At 24.7% G+C, this 24,570-nt stretch overlaps 1 protein-coding gene across 3 annotated transcripts in view; it reads right to left on the bottom strand.

Moving 5' to 3' along the window:
* The window catches only part of LOC111631844 (B-cell receptor CD22-like), a 92,761-nt gene that overhangs the window by 13,104 nt on the left and 55,087 nt on the right, over window positions 1–24,570 (bottom strand). For all 3 annotated transcript variants that reach the window (XM_023376171.1, XM_023376170.1, XM_023376172.1), the window contains exons 5-10: window positions 23,547–23,843; window positions 22,408–22,680; window positions 17,185–17,448; window positions 15,099–15,449; window positions 14,776–15,027; window positions 14,436–14,696 (exon numbers count right to left, since the gene is read on the bottom strand). In XM_023376171.1, the coding sequence (XP_023231939.1) occupies window positions 14,436–14,696; window positions 14,776–15,027; window positions 15,099–15,449; window positions 17,185–17,448; window positions 22,408–22,680; window positions 23,547–23,843 (1,698 nt within the window). The remainder of the gene's footprint in view (window positions 1–14,435; window positions 14,697–14,775; window positions 15,028–15,098; window positions 15,450–17,184; window positions 17,449–22,407; window positions 22,681–23,546; window positions 23,844–24,570) is intronic.

The raw sequence follows: 24,570 nt of genomic DNA, 5'->3' as shown, positions 1-24,570 counted from the left end.
AAAGTTAAAAAATATATAAAATTACTAATTAAAATTGTTAAAAAGTATAATTTTAAAATAAATTAATTTGTTCGTGTAAAAATATCTTTAAAATTCTTATATCAAGAAGAAAATTAGTCAAAATAATTTAATTTAATTTAATTATTTTATTAAAAACCTATTTAATGAAATAACTCAATTAAATTATTCTGAAATTAAATTTTTTGCATTAATTTAATTTATTTTAATTGGATTCTTTAAGTCAAAACAAAGAAATAATATCAAAATAAACAAATTAATATAAGGCGAAGTAAATTTCTAATTTTTTAATTTATATAAATTATATTTTTTAATAAATATTTTAAAAAATTGTTTTCTATAAAGTTAAATACGTTAAATTAAATTAAAGATTTGGCTCTATTCACTTCTCCATATTAAATGATATAGACGCAATAAATAGAGCAGTGTATAAGATGATAATTGTAATGATTTTAAAGTTTGATATGTTAATTAATTATAGAATTTTTATTAAAATTATTAATTAATATACTTATAACAATTCCCTTTGTTGACTGTTGCATGAAGGTTAAACACGATAGGAATTTGAACAGTTACTTGAAACAATATTAATCACAGGAGAATAAGCAATTGTATAGATTTCAATACTGTTCGTATGCAATAATGCAATGATGACATCAATAGGAAATTTCGCTCCGATCCTTAGTAATTTTCTAACTAAAATTATCGCATCTCAGCATTATACAGTGAGCTAGACACAGGATAACGTGGATAAAAATATAGAAAAATGAAGATAAAATAATCAAATCGATGAATTAATGATGCTGGATGTTGTTATCTTTCAGGTTGACAACAAATTATTCCTTATCAATAAGTCAATTTTTCATAAATCGATGTGAAAATATCGAACTTTGAAGCACTTTTCAACAACGTTTGCACGTTTATTAAATAATAAAACTTAAAATATTCATAAATAATTAAATTTATAACGTTTAATTTACTTAACAATATAATTTATATGAGAGATAATTACACTAGAACCTCCAATAGATCACCTCTAAACAGTGGCAATTTTTTTAATAATCTGCTAACAACGGCCATTTTTAACGTTCCCATCGTGGCCGTTGTACAGAGGTTTATTGTATATAATTATTTCATTATATACTGTATTAAGCAATCAATTTATAATATAGTTAAAGCCTGTTTATTAAAGTTTTTACTGCTTAAAATATATTTTTAATCATTAAAGAATTAAATAAATGAGCTTTAAATATGTATTATCAACGCAAATAATAATAATAACAATTTTTAAAATTTATTTTTCTTTAATTATCATTAAATTTAAATATGAAAATTCTCTCATTTTTATAAAAATAATTTAATTTTAGTAATTTAAACATTGATTTTTGTAGAATATTTTTTCTCTATAGGAGAATTTTATTCAAAATTATACTTCATTATCTGCCTTTTATTAAAACGTTTACGTTAAGATTTATGGGTTGATTTTACTAAACGTCGAGAACATTAGGTCCTACAGTCCTAGATAATCTAGGTTTTGTTAGGGCCTCCTTCTAGGAATTTCAGGACAATGCTTACATTTAGATTTGTCTTTCTAAGTTGCATGTGTGTGTGTTTAAGAGGCCCTTCACCTTCTATAAAATAGTAATAAAAACGTGAGGCCGTAAACTTCATTAGCTTTTGTATAAACCTTTTCTAGCCTTCAGGATCTAGTCAGGATCCTTGTATGTCAAGTGTAGCCATTACATAAAAAAGACCTCTCGGGTCTAGGCTTATTTAGGGCCTTGTATAATCAAAACCTGTCTCTGTTGGACAGTTATTTCAGCATTTTCAACTTCGTTATTGAATCTGCATAATCTGTATGATGATTAATGAGTAATTACATTTCTAAAAAATACAAAAGTGGTTTTAAATAAATAAATATTTAATCGTTAATTAAATAATGATAAAATAATATTGTAAAAGTTTAAAATTGTATGTAAATAATTAAGATTTCATTAATGTGTATTGTGTATAAAAGACGATTTTCATGCTAAGGTATGCTTTAATTGGTCTGGTCCGTAGTGAATATTTACAATTCTCTGAATTGTTACATTATGAATTATTAAAGTGCTAATTAAGGGTTTTCCTGTTTTTAGGTCCTGTTGCCTCCCTAATCTTGTTACTTAAGATATAATTGTTTTTTTTTATAAATTAGTTACTAACGTTTATAATTAATATCTACAAAAAGTTTTGGGTGTCTCATTAAACTACTTTGTATCACGTGACACTCCCAGCAACATATTGCTAGTCTCATAGTGAGAAATTAAGCACGCAGTATGTTTATAGTAGTAGTTTTAATGATTTATTCTAGTGTTTTTGTAAAGAATCGGATGCAAAGTGCTCCTTTCTCATTAATCAACACAATAATTAGTAATTTTTATCCACGAATGGACACATGGATTTCACTAGTTTCCTACTACTGCTGGTAATACAATGATCAGTAGTAGTAAATTATTGCTACTTTCTAGTCATATCATGCTTAAAATAGTGTTAAAACTTCTATATAGAGCCAAACGTCAATGATACACTAGATAACATGAGAAAATAAGACCAGACTGTCTGAATCTGAATCAGTTAAGCTAAAGTGTTCTAAAATTAAATCTTTTAATTGTCACAAGGGGAGCAGAGGTAATTTCCGATTGTTCTTTGTCTAAAGTCTAGACAAAACGAACCCCATAAGGTCTAATGATAGTGACAAACAAAATAGTAATAACAGAACTTTAAATGGGCGAGACAAAACTTTAAATGAGCAACTTAATTTTAAACTAAAATATTCCGTGTTTGTCTTTTCACTCGTTAAATAATTCAAATATTCCACAATTGAATGTAACTACTAATAATGTTAAGGTGAGAAGATTGTATCGATACGAGTGCAGATTACTCTGTATAAAGGAATCTCTTTTCGTGTAAAATTAACTTTAACTCTAATATAAAATTTGTCTAGTAGAACTGAGGGAAATTGTTACTAGCTGACAATAATAGTCATTGTGAACCCATCTGATAGTAACACACGCACAGCGAAGCCAAAAAACTAATTTGCATAAACTTTTCTTTATTAACTGAATGAATGAAACTCTTGAGATAAATGTCGAGATTTAACAAAATAAACTCCAAAAAGACAGAATAATAGAAGTATAATAGGAAGAACATTTAAAAAAATAATTAAAATTTTTGTTTCACTTTAACGTCCTTTTTTTTTGCTAAATTTTAGTTGGCTTCATAATTATAAATGAATATAAATGAAACGTGTGTTTACGTGTGCGTTTTGTATGTTTACGGGTTTACGTGTTTATGTATTAGCATTATAAACTAAGATTTAAAGAAATAATTTCTAAATCATCTATAGTACAATAATAGAGGTGTTCTACATTAGACACATGGATCTTAGGAACGGGGGTAAAGAAAGCGATTACCTATAACTAAACGAAATAAAATCAATTTTCATAGAAAAATTTATTGTTGTAGAACAAAAGCAATGCTGTGCAATAATAAGATGATGATAATATTACATTATCTTTAACACTAATTCATCTTAAGGGATAATTTATGTAATTGTAATTTAATTTTATAAACAAGTATAAAATATACAATGTTATTTATTTTATAATTTAGTTTTATACTAGAATTTCAGAATATAAACACATTTTCCCCTTTAAAAATAAACTAAAAAGTTTTGAAATTCAATTAAAAATGATATTTTAATTACGTTATACAATGTTCGCGTTTCCAATTTAATACATAAACTAAATAAAGAAAATGAAATTAATTTGTTTAGAAATGCAATTATTAATAAATTAAGAAAAATTTTGTTGATTTATTCATTGTCATGGGTGTAAAATAATTACAATAATCTCAAATTAATTGAGTAATAATGTTATTAAGCAAACTTAACAAAAATTGGAATTAATAATTAATGTTTACATACAGAATGGTGAAGATAGGATATTCTTTAGCATTTCAAGAAGCACTAAATAAACTTTTATATACTTCAATACATAAATTTTATTGACTATCAAATAAAAACTCGCGATTTATATATATAAAAATTTGATTTAAATCCCATTTTATTACATTCAAATATATATATATATATATTTCCTTTAGGTAATACAAAAAATAAGTTAACTTTCATTTTAAATGCAGATATTTTCTCTATATTTTTTTAAAAATATCATCATTTATAAGTACGATATTTATAAATTTGGACTCCAGAAAGCTCTTTTAAGTCAATAAAATAATAAGTGATTTAAAGTATAAATAATATATTTCTTAATAATAATATTTCCCTTGTATTTATAAGTTTATAGTAAATTTCTAATAAATGAAATAAGCAAAAAAGTCGAAGAAATTGTATCACGGATGCAGTTTACTATACACTTTTCAATCGAAGAATTGAATTGAAAAAAATATATATATCGTAACAATATCAGTATTGGTATGAGGTTATGGGTTTTCAGAATCTTGGCATCAAGATTGCCTTTCACTTTCTGAAAGATTCATATTTTTTCTCCATTCTGGAAGATGTCACACTTTTGCTTCATTGCAACGTCAGATATATATCGTACACAGATATGGCATATGATATGAGAACCAAAAATATTCGAGATTTTTCAATAAAATAGCATACACCATTCGAATATAGAAAATGTATTTCACTCTTAGAATAATTATTAAATGTATTTTTGAGTTTAATTTTATATATATTTCAAGGTGTGTAATTAGTTTAGACGAGTGTAATTGAACAAGATTTCTGTTTAATTATTTATTTACTTTCTTCTTCGTGATAATTACATTCGGTTTCTTGTCAGCAGGGGTTATTACAGTGTCGTAAGAATAGTAGTTGTAGTGTTTTTGTGTCACTGTCAATAGCAATGTGTGATTTTGTCAGTAGTGTTCAATTTTATATAATTGTTATAAAATTAATAAATTCTTATATATTTTCGATTTCTTCTCAGCAGGTGTTATTGTATTGTTTCCACAGTGTTTCTATATTAAATAAGTGTGTAATTATATCAATAGTATAAGGGTGGATCAATAAATAACCAGATTGAGCAACCAGCCGTACTGTTGCTTTTGGCAGGTTATTTATTGATCCACCTTTATAGTGTTCAATGTTATACAGTTCTTATAACAGTCTCAAAATGTATAAATTCTTTTGGGTGATCCAGAAGTCAGAATTCCGGAATGCGATCTTGTATCCCCTCTAGTTATTGAAGGCGTGTACATAAGTCCAGAATTTACAGTAACATATTCAAAGATTTCTTAGGTGTACAGTTAGAACACATATTGCCACACTGATAAAATATTTACTGGTATTACTGTGTGTAAAGGAAAACAGGAATTACTGTCGCTTTCTTAAATTAAAAAAGACCATTTCTATATAAGTACAGGTGTCAGTAATAAATACATGCATATGTAAGCAAAAAACATAGTAAATTAAAGGGAAAAATTCCAGTTCGCTGTAGAATAAAAAAAGGTAAAGAAATTTTACATTCTTGGCAGCGCAAATGGCTGCTAGATCGAAAGACTTCTGGGTCACTCGGTATAATACCAACACAAAGAATAATTTGCATAATATAGTAAACAAATATCAATATTTTTTGCAGTTAGTATTTATTTCTTCGTACAATAATTAAATTATTTTCACGTAATATTATTCATGTATATGTTTAGAACTATTTAAAATATAAATATTTAATAATTACAAGAATTTATTTTAAAATTTTATTATTATTCTAAGCATAGTTTATGTTTAATACAAAAAATATCATGTCATTTTGAGTAGTGACATATATTGATGATGTCTTTAGGAGAGCATAAATAATAGATTTTTGCATAGAATTTTTTTAATAGAAAGAACTAAAACAAGCTATATTTAGATCTATACACACACTCAAATAATATATATGTATAGAGCTAATAATGTATAGGTGCATATGTCTTTTGCCCCTCATTGAATACCCCTGTACATTTGTGAGTTTTGTCTCTATTCAATATTTTTTAGGAAATTTATATAAATTGCAGAATATTTATTATATTTATTTTTAAATCAATAATTGTTTTGTATTTTAATAGAGTAAACTATATTAACACTTATACCATTTTTCCATTCACCTCTACCATTAAACTAACCACATCCTTTAAAACTAATTTTATTCATATAATAAATTATTATTTCTAGTCAATTTATCATCTATATTTTAGACGAATAAAATTTTAAATATAAAAATTTAGGGGAAAAAAGCATGAAAAAAGAAATAAAATTATATTTATTTTATTTTAATGTATCAAAGTATTGAAAGAGATTAGGATCAGTCAAGGAATTTTTAAAAGAAAAATATACAAAAGTCCATTTTGTCCAAGGATAAAAAAAATTACAAAGTTTTCCCTTTTTAAAGAAAGAAAATTCCATCAAAGAATATTGTATCATAGAGATTTGCTCTTATATAGATGTTTAAATGTTATCTTCTATTTATTTTGTTATTGAAAATGATGAATAAATGAGAGAATCTTTTCCATTTATAAAATAAAAAAGGAAAACATTTTTTCTTCAACATAAACTGAATAGAATTTAAATAAAATTCAACTTTGTGAAAGTTAGTTTTAACTTTCAATGTAAGATTTATTAAATATAAACAAGTGAAATAAAATATATATAAAGTAAAATAGAATAAAAAAAATTCAATTCTTAAAGAAATAATATGATTTTCTTTTTGTAAAATTACATTTTGAGTTTTCAACAATGTTCTTAATTTAATTTATTACTAGAAAATATTCATAATTTTCAAACTTTCTAAATATATATTTTTACTTAATAATTTATAGTAATTTTATTTTATTGTATAATTTTTATAGTATTTAATTTAATTTTACTTTAATTTTTTAATTAAATAAATAAAAAATTTCATATAAAATAGGTTTAAAAATATTTAATTTTATTTACAAAATATAATTTACAAGTTACTTAGATCATTTACAATAATTAAAAGGTAATATGGACGATGAATTCAAAGATTTCATGTAAGGAAGATACGCAACTTTGTTTATCTTGTGTGAAATTTATCATTTGTCCATTTTCACACCATGGAAACAATTACCCGGCAAAGTCAACCTTCCAAATAAAGGTTGGCTTTGCTTATTTTGCACTTGGCTGGAAATAAAAGGTGGAAACTGTTACTTGTTCTCCTAATGGATTTATGCTTATCACTAATGGTTGGAAAGGCATTTTTTAATTATTATAAAAATNTTGAGTTTCAATATGTTAAAAATTTCATATTTAAATATTCAAACAAATATGTCAAATATTGTTTGTAGTTTTTATTTATTTAAAATATATTTTAATGTATAAAACGTTTCTAAATTTTTTTCTTCGAGTGTTACAAATGAATAAATAAATCTACTTTAAATTAATTTATTTTTAATATTTAAATATATGTATTTACTTAAAAAAAAAGAGTAAAATAAAATTATATTTTTTGTAAAACAGATAAAATTCGCTCCTTCTTAAAACATTTAATTAATGCTTAATTTAATTAGGCTAAATTTAATTTTAAAAAATATATAAATTGACGAATAATAAATAATTTAATTATGATCATGACTTATATAATAAACCATATCTTGGTAGAACTTTAAAACTTAATTATCGCTCCAACATTTATGCACATCCATTGTAGTAAAGTGTAGAAATTCCATTTCTAAAATCTACTTCCATAATAAATCTTCTATCATTTATATAATAATTAAAATACGAAAATCTGTGTAAAAGATCTGTAATGCTAAACAACAGATTGAATGCATTGGTGCAGTAACACGAATATTATATCCTGGTACATTATTAGATAGGAATTCAGGGCAGGAATATCAGATTCCATTTGATTGTTTGCAGTCAATCACTTGTATGAATTTCTACAGGAAAATGTACTCCACGTATGATTAGTTGCTAACAATCATATTCTACATTCAGATGATAATGAAAGTGATGCAGTTTGGAATTCGAAACACACAGTTTATTACACTTGCAAAGGAGATACGGTGCATTGTTTTCGTCTTTATTATCAAATTTTATTTGTTTCAATGAAAATTTTTATTAAATTTAAGCAATATATAAATGATTTAATTTATAATAATCAAATAATCATCGTGGACATTATCATTATTACTCCTAGATGTCAATCATGCTGATCTTTTCTGTATAAAGCAATTTTAAAAATAAGAAAATAAGCAGCTGTAAACAGCTGTAATATTATATTATATATATATAGCAAATATATAAATCAATAAATATTAATATAACTATGCATTTTTATTAAAGATAAGTTTAAATTGACGAGGAGAGTGGAAACGAATCCCTAATTAATTGTTAACAGTAATAAAAGATTTAAATCAGTTTGTAATAATTGATCATTTTATTATTTCTTTATAATATATTTTATATAGGAGTAAAATAATCATTATGAACAGCATCTTGGAGTGATGATGTTGCTCAGGATGATTGAGAAGCAGAATAGATGATTCCCATTTAAAAAGAATATATTTATTTAATTAGAGCTTAAATATTAAAGTAAGTATATAAAATTAAAAAGAAATTAATATGAATTAAATTTAAAATCAAGAACAACAAATTTCAAAAATATTTAGGGATATAAAATAAGATTCTTAAATACTGTTGTTAAGTTTATAAAATTAAAAGTAAAAAGTTTAATATTTTAAATTATTCTTTATTCTAAAACCAATAAATATTTAAGCAATATTCTCTATTAAATGCTTAATAGAATTAGTCTAAATCTTAATCTATCATTATTAAATACAAAGTATAACAACTTAATTTTCTTTAACTAAACTTTCTAACTTAAAAGTAATTTATTTTTAAATCTTCTATTAAAAAATTAATCATACAAACAGATTTTTTAAATAATAAATGAAATAACAAAAGAAAGAATTTTAAATGACATTTAATAATTAATAATTCTGGAATTTTACAGATTATAATTACATTAAGTTATATTTCAAAAAATAAAATTTAATAATGTAAAATTTAACATATATATTTAAAAAATTTTAAATTTAATTTAATAAAATAAAATTTATTTGAAGCATCATTTTAATGATTAACAGATTTAATTTTTCTGATATTTAAAATTAAAGACTTTACATCATTTTTTAAAAATTCATTTAGAATACTTGTTATAAATACATATATTTTTTTAAAATAAATTGAAATTTAGAATATTTAATGAAGATTATTTGAAGAATACTCACTTTAATATCCCCAAACAGCTGAATTTTCTCTCATAATAAATATCTTAAATTTAATGAATTATATGTTATATTTACAAGAGTACTTCTATAAATTATAACGAAGTAACTGCTTGTAAAAAATTACTTACTTTGATGTCAGTCAATTGCATTTGCACTTCGTTTAATCCAAATACAACTAAGATAGTAATTTTACTTGTCGATATTTTTCAGTCATTCAGTTACATTAACTTATATAAGTATGAAGTGGAGCCATGTTAATGGATGTTAGTATCTGAAGAGGAGGAACCTTAAGTTGATAATCAAATACAAAATACTTTTGATATGGTTCTTCTGCATTTGTTACGTTGTAAATTTATTAATATATAAAGCACTGCTTAAGTTTTGTTGAGTTTCAATATGTTAAAAATCAAGATATCCACTTTTCTTCATTTGGAATCTAAAATTCCAATAGGATAAGCAATTTATTCTCTTATTATTTTTACTTGTAGTACTTTGAAAAATATCATTAATTAAATGGAAACTGTCTTTAGAGTTATGCTTCTTATGCGTAAATATTAGGAATTTTCCGTAGTATAAATGTAAAACATTTTCTCTTCCTCACATTTCCTCTTACGTGACTGATTACTGATATTTACAAACATCTGTAATATGTAGATATATTAAGAAATGTATTATAAGTATGAAGAGTAAATCTTCATTTAAACTGGAATGAATAATCTTAAGATTAGTACCGAAAGGTTAAAGTTACATTTATTTACAACAAACTTATGAGGACTGATTAAGAAGATTATAAACATGACATTGTTTTAAATTGGCTCGATTTTCTCAAAATATAACTAGAAATTTGCTATTGTAGTCAACACGATATTTCTTATTTTGTACGTTATAAAGAGAATAAAGCATTTTTACTTTCCCGGCTGTTATATATAACAGAGAGAAAGTACGGCGATCGGTCAAAAAACAATCCTTCAAAAATTTTACAATTTTTAATTCAGGGGACCTTGAAACGTCGAGAAAAGCAAAAAATTCAGGAATTTTTTTCCCTGTATTATGGATGTTAGTGTGTATGTGTGTGGCACTACTTTGTCACTCTCTTGTAACTTAATAACTTGATGTCGAAAATTTCTAAAATTTTGCAAGGAGATTAATGTACTAGAGCAGCGATTCCCAACCTGTGGTACGCGTACCCCTAGGGGTACACGATAGGTTGTTTAGGGGTACAGAAAAAAGTTAGTTATTATGGCAGAAAAAATAATATATTATGTATCACAAACTAATAGTATTAAAAAATTATTAGATAAAAAAATGTTCCTTGCAACAATCACAACTTTATTATACATTTTTTCTTTTAGATTTTTTCTCTTTAATTTAAAGTTACAATATGTAAAATTAACAATATGGTTACTCACTAAATTTCTTAAATGAGGGGTACAATCTAGAGATATGACATGTCACGGGGTACAATCCAGAGATATGACATGTCACGGGGTACAATCCAGAGATATGACATGTCACGGGGTACGCTAATGAAAAAAGGTTGGGAACCACTGTACTAGAGCATTGATATTTTTAAATATTGGTGATTAAAGGTTAAGGAGGTGAGGAGATAAAGGGGTTCGTATCATATCTCGAGTAGGATCGGACTTAATGACGATTTTACTCTTATTAACATTTACAATTTTTTTGTATAAAACCCATCCCTACTCTCAAAATTAAGCTTTTTATATTTTTAATTATTATAAAATGGCATAAAGGTTTTTAAATAAAATATCATAACAAATGGCGCCATACACAATTTCAAATGTTACCGGGGAAATTAAGCAACTTGCTGCTGTACTTTTTAAAATATCTATTAACTTGTAATGAATAATAATATGCAATAATATATTCAAGAATATTTAAATCAATTAGATATTTTTGATATAAAAACTGTTTAACTAATCAAAGATGAACAAAATTTACCTCACTTCACATTACAACATGTCTAAAACTTGTTACGAATAGAAAATTCTGTATAAAATCTTAATGAAACCCTTGTAGGAAAAAAATTAATTTACTCAAATAATTATCAAATACAATGAATAATTCTACAGTGAGAATTAAATTATTGATTATATTAAATTTCATTTATTTCTATTTGTCATTATTTGACATTGCTCTTCATTGTTTTATGGAGCGCATGTATAGAAAATATCATTTTTATTTTAATTATCATAATTATAGTAGCATTCAATACGAACTTTTGATAACTATTCTATAACAAGATTCCCGTTAGAAACAATATAAAATATTCCTTAAAAGTGCGTATATCAAGGAATAAATGATGTTCAATGGACCTGAAAACCTGGGCTAAAAGTATGAAAAATGGTCACGTAATAATTAATCTTGTAAATGATGTCCTGATTTCGCGAATTAAACGATGTTACGTGAATAAAAATATAATTTGAGTTTAAAGAACGGTTTTAAAATATACAAAATAATAAAGCATCGACATATACTGTGGAGCACTAGGGGAGATCAAGGTGCACGTGAGCAACGCCACTGTTTTCAATATGGGAGAAGATAGAAGAGTTTATATATATATAATTATTAAAATAAAATGTTATAAACATTAAGTCTTGGCTTAAAAACATTAAATTCGTTAAATTACTTTTAGAGTTATTCATAAATTTTTTTATTTAAAATATTCCAAAATTAATTGGAATTTTGTTATTAAAAATTGTGAAAAAAATAAGTGAATAAACGTCTTCAAAATAAAATTAGACATATCTATTTAGTGGAAAAAATTGATTTTTCCGTTATTGAAAATAAATTTTATAAATAAAACTTTGTAAATATTCCCATAATTTAATCAGATTCTTATTAACATCTTAAAAATCTGCGGATTAAGATTAGTATTATTAAAGTTTTGATATTCTTGCTTGTTAAGATAATGCCTTCCAACTAATTAAACTATTCAGAAAATTCAAAACGTTGCTTTGAAAATTTAGGATAAGCTCGAAAATATTTAAGAAATTTTTTAATTATTATTTAGAAAAAGTGTAATTATATTTTAACTCGTATTTACATTATAATAGGAAAAAATTATTAAAAATAAATTAAATATTTAACGTTCGAATTAAAACAATGAATGGCATAAATTTAAAATTTTAATAAATTAAACTGTAAAAGAAATAGTTTAACGCAGTTAAACAAAGAAAACTTAGTGTACAGTATTTTTACTTTCTTGGCTCTATTATATGTAACAGAGGGAAAGTATAGCGATCGGTCAAAAATTGACTCCCGAGATTTTTACATTTTTGGACTCAGAGGACCTTAAAACATCGAGAAATGCAAAAAAATTCGGGGTTTTCTTCAGTATGTATGAATGTTAGTGTGGGGGTGGAGCACGATTTTCTTTACTCACTTTGAAGTTTAATAACTCTTGTGCTTTTTGTCGAAAATTTATGAAATTTTTTAGGAAGGTTGGTGTATTAGAGGCATTGATGCTATTAAATTTTGCTGGTTAAAGGCCAACGAAGTGGGGAGATAATTGGAGTCTTGTAATATCTGGAATAGTGTCGGACTGAATGCTGATTTTACTCGTTATTAGCATTTACAATTTTTTATACCCTCAAAATTAAGTTTTTGCCATTTTATAATAATTAAAAATATAAAAAGTTTTTTTAAAATAAAATATCGTAAGGGCCACACGCAATTTTAAACGTTGCCGGAAAAGTTAAGCAACTCGTTGCTGAATTTTTAAATATGCACTATAATGTGTAGCAATGCTAAAAGTGAAGAAATGTGCTACACATTTTATGTGAAAGTAAATTTTTAATGTTTTAGATTGGTATAAGATGATATAATACAGGAGTGGTAAACTATTTTTATTCGAAATTTCAGAGAGCTCTCATAAGGTTGCATGTTGTATTTCGTATTGCTTAAGTGTATACATTTGGTATTTATGCTAAAAAATTTACACATTTAGATGAATGTCTTTATTGGAATATATTTTTCATACTCAAATCTCACGACAGCAAAATTAAACTTTTACCATTTCATATTTCATCAGACCACACAATTGCATACGATATGGAAGCCACAAATTCTTCACTCCTGATCTAGTATACAGGTAAAAATATAATTTTTTAAAAAGTTAATGTGGTTGGAACCATACTAAAGAGGACGCAAACCGAAACATGTATATGACTTATTTATAAAAGAAAACATAAGTATGACATTAGTGTAATAGAGAATTTATGGAATAAAGTTTTCAGATGACAAATCAAGTCATGAGTTGGTGAAATATTTAATCAGTCGAGAAGATAAATTACGAAGCGGTTTCGATATTTTAAATAATAAAAATTTCAATAAATTTATGCAATTTATTGAAATTTTTCACTTTAATTTATATTTGTATAAAATAACGATATGTTAAATTATAGACTTATAGTATGTAATATAATATAACAGAATTTAGCCTAATATTATGTTTAAAAACTACTTTACTTAAAATACTGTTAAAAGTATTGATATTCAGAGAAAGTAACATGTATTTATCTTAATATCAATGCATTTTTTTAAATGCTTAGTTAAATATCGTGTTTTGAAGTTTCTGAAATATAATTTTATTTTTCTCCCAAAAAATGAAGAAAAAAATCAAAATTTTTTCTGGACATTAATACAAATTTCAAATTTACAAATGCAAAATACATTTATACATTAAATATAACCATATCTATCTGATTTGACTAGAGATTTATCAAAAATATCTTTCAAAAAAGAAAAAAAAGTTGATATCAAAGAGACACGACAGATGTTCATTCGATTTTTAAATTATACAACCCATTACTTTAAGTATCTTTGCAGACTTTTATTTTTAAAGTAAACGATCAACTTGTTCCTTGGTTTTTTATTTTCTTATTATTAACAATAAATATTCTGTATTTAAATTTTCAACATTATTCGAATTCCATAATCAAGTCTTCATGATTAATTCATGTATTTCGATTATATTAAAAATAAATAACCGAAAAAAACTTAGCCAATCTTTTTATAAATATTAATTTAAAAAAAAGCTCTTAAAACAATTTTTAATTAAATGTATAAATTTAATACGAATTTTATTTATTTACCTTCCGGTTTCGTAACAATTTCAGCACATGGTTCGGATTCTCCCATATTATTTTCCACGATGCATTCGTATTCACCATAAAATTCTTCTTCATATCTTTTAAATCTGATGGTGCTGTTATCATCATCAATATCTATATCATCATCTAAAGTATTGTTATCTTTAGTCCAATAATATTTTACTTCGGAATAAGCATCACTTTCGCATTTTAAAATAGTTTCGTCGTCATCATCATCCCTTACGATATCACAATTTGGTATGTCTAGATATAATTTTAGAAGAATCCATCATTCTCATCATCATCATCATCTTGTCAATTTTATTTTGAGATAATTACTTACATCTAATTTCTAAAATCATTTCCGCTTCGGCTTTCCCTCTGCTATTTCTCGCTTCGCAAGTATAGATGCCAGCATCCTTTCGTGTAACTTCGTTTAAATCTAAAGTTGAACCATCGTTTACAATGAAATTTCCAAATTTCCAACGATAAGTACTGAGAGGCCATGACGATGCGGAGCAATTAATAGGTTCGAATTCGTCACCTTCTTCAAGAGTAATTAAATTTTGCGAGATTTCAACGTTTTCTGGAGCATCTAGATAAACATATTATGTAAAATAACTATGTAATTAAGTTATAGAACAAATGATTAATTCAATAACTTACATTCAACACTAAATTGCATAGTACTTTCGACTTCTGGGCCCACTTCGTTATCGGTGCTTCTGCACGTGTAGTTAGCAGAATCACGTTCTCTTTCAAGTTTACCTCCAGGCCATGCCGTCATATTCCATCTCAAGACACTTATTACAGAGCTGAAATAATCATTTTCCTCTTCTTCTGGTAAATTTTCTTTAGTTATAATATAATAATTAGAATCCATAATGCTCTCGCCGTTTTTTAACCATTCAATTTCGCAGATAGGATCACACTCGACACGACAAGTAACATTATAAAATGAAGCATCACGAGATGCACCGTGCAATTTAGGTAATTTAATTATAAACTTGGGAGGAACTGTAAAGGGAAAAAAACAAGCAATAAAAATATCCTCTTTTTTAATTTATAAATAAAAGAATTTTTATCTTAATTTTCTTAAGAGAATTAAAAGTGTGATCGAATGACGTGACAGTAATTTATCATCATAGTCAATTTGGTAATTTTTATTTAATTATTTAAAAGCACAATTACGTTACACAAAAATCATCATCGCAATCTAATTAATTATAAAAGTTAATTCGTGTATAATTTTTAATATCACTTAACTTTAATAACCATTAAAATGAAAAAGTTTCGAATAATTAAAAAAGACCAATGCGTTACGAAGTAATTTAATTTTTATCATAAAATTATAAGGAAAAAAAATTGTAAAAAATTATACATTGTTTTTTGTTATTATTTTATGATTCAATTTTAAATACATTTTTCGACTGCATATTGTAATTCTTATGCAAATAGTTTTATGAAGATATCTTCATAAAACTATACCAAAAAACATAATTTTATGAACTTTTCTTGCCATTTTTATGATGAAGAAATAATATTTTATATTGTTGAAACTACATTATAATTATACATATATTATTATGTATTATATACAGTATATATATACAAATAATATAAAAATATTATTATATAGAGCAAATATAAAATTACAATTAAAAAACACAGAATTAAGTACTGTTTCGTCATCATTGTATGATGATAAAATTAATTTTTTCTGATATTCATGATGATAAATTGTATTCGTTATACTGATATGCTTATGGTATTAGAGAAAAGTTTGCTTATATTACTTATATAAAATAAAATATTTATTTTTTCAGTACAAGTAGAGCGTCGATTTTCCGAAAGTCAATCATCCGAAACGTCAATCATCCGAAAGATTTCCAGTCGGCAAATTTAAATTTTGCCAGTGCTGTGGAGCTTCAATCTTTGGCTATGTCTTGGGCTACTCAAATATTTTACTTTTTTGATACTAAATTAACATCTGAAGTATAATTTTTTATTGTTTTNTGATCCTGTAAAAGTTTGAAGCGTTGTTTTTGATTTCAAAATAACACAAAAGATGTTATCGTCACAATGAAATAACACATTAATGTATAGAGAATAATCTTTTGCATCTTGAAATATTCGCTTGAAAGCACAATTATCACAATAAAATGTAATGATCTGTATAAATGTCCTGCTTAATTTTAAGTTACAAGATGCGAAAATTATATTAAATTAACTTTCATTATTAACATTTATTTAATTAATGAATAGATAATATACAAAAAATAATAATAATAAGTTGTAATTATTTTATTTTTATGTACTGTACAATTATATATATCTTATTTTTTATTATTGAGAGAACAGGAAAAACTAATTTACTTATTCTAATATGTTTAAGTACCTATTAATTGTTTATGTATTTTTATTTTGTGAAATAAATTCTCTGATGTTAATTATGCTTTCTAAATTCTTATTTCTAGCTTTTTTATTAGTAGATAATCTAATTAACAAATGTTTAACGTGTAACAAATCATGAAAAAAAAATTAGAAAAAATTCCACCATAATCGATATCATTATCCTATATTATACGCAGTTAATCTTGAATAATTTAAAGTGATATTTAGCATTTAACGTTTGTTAAAGTGTGTAATTTATTTTTCTTTATTTTTTCAAAGGAAAAGAGTTTAAAATACCTATTTATTTAATTGGTGTAGATAATAAAGAAGAGTAATAAAAATTCCATTTGATAATTACCTTTAATGTCTAGAAAGTGGTAACCTTTCTCACCAGAACCAACATCATTGACTGCTGAACAGCTATAATTTCCTTCGTGATGTAAATCTGCATCATCAATTATTAAAGTTTTATTATTTGTATCTAAAACTTCTCCATCTAATTCCCAATAATACGATTCAGCTTCTGGTAGACCCAATTCTTCGACTTCACAAGTTAAATTTACAGATTCACCCCTCTTTGTTGGTTCCCCTTCTTCTATAATATCGGCTTCTCCAGGAAGATCTTCAAAATAAAAATGTCAGTTTTAAATTATCTTAATTATATTTTCTTTAATTTAATTTGTTTTCTAAATATAAAAGCATAAAATATACCATTAAATATGGATTAAAATATTTTTTGTGTATGGAAGATGCTGGAAAATAGAATGAATCTTCTGATGCATTCACTAGAAAATGGATTTAATTTAATTAAGTTATCGATCATGTCTGGTTTTTAGAAAATACGAATGAAATTTACTAATCCTTCATTGGTTTTTTAGAAAAATGAAGCTGAAGATAGTAATTATTCGTATCCTATTTTTTTCTTATATTTTAAAAATAAAATTTAAATAAATAATACATTTTTTAAATTAAACAATTAAAATTAAGCAATAAAATTTTCTTATTTTCTCAAAAATTTTATAAATCAAGTTACAAAACTCTTAGTTTTAGTCGATGTCACTTTAGTAGATCTCGAGCTACTGGTTGGATTCCCTTACTGCAAAATAATAATGACTTGACTATTCAACTTAAAGATTCCGTATTCTGACTTAATAAAATACAGTCAAACCCTTGAACAACGTCCATTGACGGAACATAAGTGGCCGCTGTTCAGAGGTGGTCATTATTAAAGGTTCGACTGTATGTCTGAATAAAATTTTTGAATATACTGTATATATATTTTTTGTTAGATTGTAGGTAAACTTTTATTGAATTTTTCTGATAAGAAAAAGTTATTGAAGATGTTAACTTGATGGAAATAAATAAACGGATTGTAAAAGAAATTCTGACCAAATTACATAGATTTATGTTCCTAAACGTGATAATAACTCAGGTTACTATCAGGCTAAGGGCATTAATCTGGAGGAATGTAAGGGTCTATCAGGTTTTATTCGAAGTAAAACTCAAGATAAAGATAAGGTATAGTTTGAGTTAGCTGTAAAATATGGTATATTTAATTTTTATATATGTTATATTACAAATATATCATTTATTATTATTGTTTTTATCTTTTTAAAAGTTGTTTATCTGTTGATTTTTCTATAGATGAATGCATCTACAGATCACATTTATGCACTTTTTTCTATAAAAATATAAAATTTAATTTAAAATATATTATATTTATCATATAAAATTATTTTTTAATCACAAATAAGGTTTTTTTGCATATATTATCATTTAAAATATGATAATTTGAGTGGAAGTGGACAAGAATTAAGCATTTCAAGATAAAATTTGAAATGAATATATTAAACCAAAATGATTTATTTTCATTTATATTATGAAATAATATAATTTAAGTTAATTTAGTTAAATAGAAAGTTTACTACAATTTATTTTACTTTTTTTTAAAGTTATGACTGAGTCATGATAATGGTAGAAAGATATACTTTGCAAAACTTTATAGATTTTCGTTTAAAGTAGACAAACAAGAGTAGGGAGGGAAAAAATAATATTACAGATGTCGAAAAGTCAAAAATTTCCCTCGGAACAAAAGCACATTAATTCTATATATCAACTACAAACATTGTATATAAGAATTTCTTCATAGTAAATTAAACAGATTCTCGGAAATTGCTTTATTATAAATTGTTGTAAATGTGAAACGATGAATCTACCAATGGATTCAGAAAGGTAAAAGTTAATCAAATACCTGAGAAAAATGAGGGGGGAAAAAACAGTCATCAACACTAACATTGTTCTCTATCAAATGCCACCTTTATCGACGATTGTATATATTCTAAAGTAATGGGAATAAGTAATTTGCTTCGTAACTATGTTAATTTATCACGGAGAATGACTCGTTACAACAAATCATCCATTGAGAAAATTATCAGTTTAGGAAGTTTCCAACTGAAACAATAAGTTGTTACATTATTCTAGCTGAATGTAAGTAACTTTGGCTTTATAATATGGCGTGAATATTTGCTATAGATGAAGAATTCAATGAGGAATATATTGTGTAATAGTAAATTATCATCATTATCAATATTTATTAATTATTTTTTTGAAGTGTTGGGAAGATTATAAAGAAGTTTAAACGTGAAAATATATGAAAATTAATATAATAATCAAAAGTGAAAGGCTTGCAGATGTTAGGAGCGTTAATTTGGAGATAATATATAAGAATATTTAAATCANTTGCAGATGTTAGGAGCGTTAATTTGGAGATAATATATGTATATATATATATATAAAATATCGATCTTGGGATAAATTTAATTATTTTTTCAACAAGTGAAACGACATTTATATAACAAAAACATCAATAAATGTAATTAGTAACGTATAAAACAATCTAAACTTGATTACTAGAAGCAATTCTTGTTCATAGTTGCTATTACTCAACAAATATATAATAAATAAAAACTAAAATTTATAATTTTATTTTTACTTTTTTACTGTAAAAATGGCCATTAAATGGAGTAAATCAAAGGAAACAAGCATTTATTATTATTATTGTCATTTAAAATTTTTAAATATTTTACAGAGAAATTGTGATAATTGTAATAAGACCAAATTTAAATTATTTGGTAAATTATTTTTAAAATTTAATAATAAATTAATTTTTAGCAAATTTACTACAGGAAAAAACTCATTTTAACTGAAATTTTCTCCTTATAATCGCTATTAAAATGAGTTTCTTTATTAAGACATCCTTTGTAAATGGAATGGACCTTGATTCCGTAGTTACGATCATTATTTTATTCAAACGTTAACTTATATTTATTATATAATTACTGAATGATAAAATGCTTAAGAAAGAAGCATATTTAATTGAAAATTCTCGATAATAATAAAAAAATTAAATTAAAAATATATTGAAAATTATCAATACTTTGTTCTTCTTTTGTAATCAATTATCATTATTATTATTTTATTTAATATTTTGCATAACTTTTATTAATTTTAATATTAAAATGACAAAAATAATAGAAATAGAAAAATACTACATCACCAATTTAAGGTCGTGTAACATCAATATCAAGAGAATAAACTATGAAGTTGACTGTGTGACGTCAATGGAAACTGAATGACGTCATAAAACATGATAACGACCAATAAAGTAGTTAGGAATGATTATAAAATGGCTTTAATAATACTTTATATTGTCAAACATTTAGTTTAAAGATTGTAGAAGACAGAGCGGTTCAGTGATCCTGTAAAAGTTTGAAGCGTTGTTTTTGATTTCAAAATAACACAAAAGATGTTATCGTCACAATGAAATAACACATTAATGTATAGAGAATAATCTTTTGCATCTTGAAATATTCGCTTGAAAGCACAATTATCACAATAAAATGTAATGATCTGTATAAATGTCCTGCTTAATTTTAAGTTACAAGATGCGAAAATTATATTAAATTAACTTTCATTATTAACATTTATTTAATTAATGAATAGATAATATACAAAAAATAATAATAATAAGTTGTAATTATTTTATTTTTATGTACTGTACAATTATATATATCTTATTTTTTATTATTGTATAAACCTAAATTATTTTACTTTTTTTTAAAGTTATGACTGAGTCATGATAATGGTAGAAAGATATACTTTGCAAAACTTTATAGATTTTCGTTTAAAGTAGACAAACAAGAGTAGGGAGGGAAAAAATAATATTACAGATGTCGAAAAGTCAAAAATTTCCCTCGGAACAAAAGCACATTAATTCTATATATCAACTACAAACATTGTATATAAGAATTTCTTCATAGTAAATTAAACAGATTCTCGGAAATTGCTTTATTATAAATTGTTGTAAATGTGAAACGATGAATCTACCAATGGATTCAGAAAGGTAAAAGTTAATCAAATACCTGAGAAAAATGAGGGGGGAAAAAACAGTCATCAACACTAACATTGTTCTCTATCAAATGCCACCTTTATCGACGATTGTATATATTCTAAAGTAATGGGAATAAGTAATTTGCTTCGTAACTATGTTAATTTATCACGGAGAATGACTCGTTACAACAAATCATCCATTGAGAAAATTATCAGTTTAGGAAGTTTCCAACTGAAACAATAAGTTGTTACATTATTCTAGCTGAATGTAAGTAACTTTGGCTTTATAATATGGCGTGAATATTTGCTATAGATGAAGAATTCAATGAGGAATATATTGTGTAATAGTAAATTATCATCATTATCAATATTTATTAATTATTTTTTNGACCAATAAAGTAGTTAGGAATGATTATAAAATGGCTTTAATAATACTTTATATTGTCAAACATTTAGTTTAAAGATTGTAGAAGACAGAGCGGTTCAGTGATCCTGTAAAAGTTTGAAGCGTTGTTTTTGATTTCAAAATAACACAAAAGATGTTATCGTCACAATGAAATAACACATTAATGTATAGAGAATAATCTTTTGCATCTTGAAATATTCGCTTGAAAGCACAATTATCACAATAAAATGTAATGATCTGTATAAATGTCCTGCTTAATTTTAAGTTACAAGATGCGAAAATTATATTAAATTAACTTTCATTATTAACATTTATTTAATTAATGAATAGATAATATACAAAAAATAATAATAATAAGTTGTAATTATTTTATTTTTATGTACTGTACAATTATATATATCTTATTTTTTATTATTGAGAGAACAGGAAAAACTAATTTACTTATTCTAATATGTTTAAGTACCTATTAATTGTTTATGTATTTTTATTTTGTGAAATAAATTCTCTGATGTTAATTATGCTTTCTAAATTCTTATTTCTAGCTTTTTTATTAGTAGATAATCTAATTAACAAATGTTTAACGTGTAACAAATCATGAAAAAAAAATTAGAAAAAATTCCACCATAATCGATATCATTATCCTATATTATACGCAGTTAATCTTGAATAATTTAAAGTGATATTTAGCATTTAACGTTTGTTAAAGTGTGTAATTTATTTTTCTTTATTTATATATAAATTTATCTTAAAAATAAAAATTCAATAATTTAAATGGAGGAAACTTACAATGAACAATCAATTCTTCATTTTCGGATCTGTTACCCCATCCAGCAGCATTTTCAGCTTCACAAGAATAATTTCCAGAAAAATTTCTTGTAATTTCCATCCATGATATCTTTTTATCGGTTACTTCATTTAAAAATTCATCGTTTTTATACCAACGAATTCTTAATAAATTTTGAGGATTTCCACCAATAATCTCGCAAAATAATGAAACTTTTGCGCTATCTCTTTCATTTATTACTGATGGTGATATTACTACTTCCACTTCTGGAGGATCTGAAAATTATACTTGAAAATTTAAACTATAAAAAAGAAAAATATAATATATATAAAATGTTTAGATAATAGGCTATATAAATATTTTCCTGAATTAAGTAACTGTACAGTACAGTAAACGGTTTAGAAATGTTTCCCCTTTAGAATTTAAAATAATTAATGAAATTAATTGTAATAATTCTTTTAAAAAACATGATTCATTAACACGAGGTATCAGCACATGAATAGTCATAATTATGCCCATTGTTCGAGGGCATAACCATAATAAAATTGATGTGGGCAAGAGATGGAAAATGATGCTTCGTCCCTTACTACCCATGATAAATTACGAGGTCTGGACCACAATGGGTTTGACCAGCATGGTAAAAGATGGGAACGATACCCCTACTGGTATTGCCCATGATTAATTATAGGGTCAGAATCGATTTCGAACCTAGATCTTTCACGATGGTCGACTATCTTACAGCGCGGTCATCTGACTGACCTTCAAAAGTAAAATAAAATAAATCAAAATAAGATTTTAATTGTAAAAAAATATTTAAAAAATTGTCTAAAAATCATCAAGATTATTATTATTTACTAATATTTCAAATATGAGTCTAATTTCTACACTTCTTCAAAAAATGAAACTTTAATTTAAAAATTCATAAAAATTTATACTAAAGATTAATAATTATACAAAAATACGGGTCCAAATACAATACAATACATATTTCGAAAGATTTCTGAAATTAATTTTAATTTTAGCAATTTTTTAAAATTTTATTTACTTATTTTTTGAAGAAATAGCGAACGAGATAACTTTTTATATCTATTGAATTTAATTATGAAAATATTATTATACTTATTCTAAATTATACGCTTACATAAAACAGTAAGTTTGACCGAATTTGACGAATTTCCTCTGCCAATGGAATTAGTTAAAGAGCAAGTGTATATTCCTCTATCATTTCTATCAACAGAGAGTATCGTTAGAGTTGGCATAGTCGTGTTACTAGTTGAATATTTAGTCGAGTCCGATAGAGGAAGTTCTTTTCCATCTTTATACCAATCGATATCGAGAATTGTTTCAGGATTCGCTTCGTACGAACAAGTAAAGACAGCCTCCGTTGTTTCGTTGACTATAATACCTTTTTCAGGTTCGATCACTACCGCTGGAGGATCTGAAAAGATTTATTGAATGTTAGGTTAAACAATGTTTGTTTTCACATAGGATTAGCATACATCTATCTAGTTCTTTGCATTCCAAACAAGATTATAAAAGAAAATTTCTATTCAAATTCCATTTTAAATTTTAATAAAGTGGTATGTAACGCTCCATTTTCTTCTTCTTCTTCTTTTTTTTTTTTATTCTTGGAAACTCAATTCTAACCGTCCTTACTAATATAGAAACAAATCTAACTTTAAATAAATTATTTTATATTAAAAATGTAAGCAGGTAAGTCTATATTTCTGGCTCAAAATCATTGTTTCGCATCAGTAGAAGAGGTGATTTCGGATGGTGCATCAGGCAATTTGAAGAGAAAAGTGGAAGAACTAACATTCTTTTATATAAATTGTTTTCTCTTTCTTTACGTTATTTTTTCTTCAGAATTTAGAAAATATTCGTTAAGCTACATTCCAAATATAATAAATTTATTACCTCAACATTTTTTTTTATTTTTGTGAATTAAAGTTTAACTGTGTTTACGCTATTTATACAATAGAAAATCAATGTAGTGTTATATATTTTTTTATACGTTAAAAGTATAATATTTTTATAAAATTATTCTGTTTATTTTTTAAAATTATTTAGTAAATAAAATTATGAAACTTGCATAATAAAAAGCCATAAAAATTCTTATTTTTATATATTTATGATAAAAAAATAATAATAAATAAATAAAAATT

The sequence above is a fragment of the Centruroides sculpturatus genome, unplaced genomic scaffold, assembly GCF_000671375.1.
Source record: "Centruroides sculpturatus isolate CEXI.00-Female unplaced genomic scaffold, Cexi_2.0 scaffold591, whole genome shotgun sequence".
Lineage (NCBI taxonomy): Eukaryota > Metazoa > Arthropoda > Arachnida > Scorpiones > Buthidae > Centruroides > Centruroides sculpturatus.
This window is presented reverse-complemented; position numbering and strand designations above follow the sequence as displayed.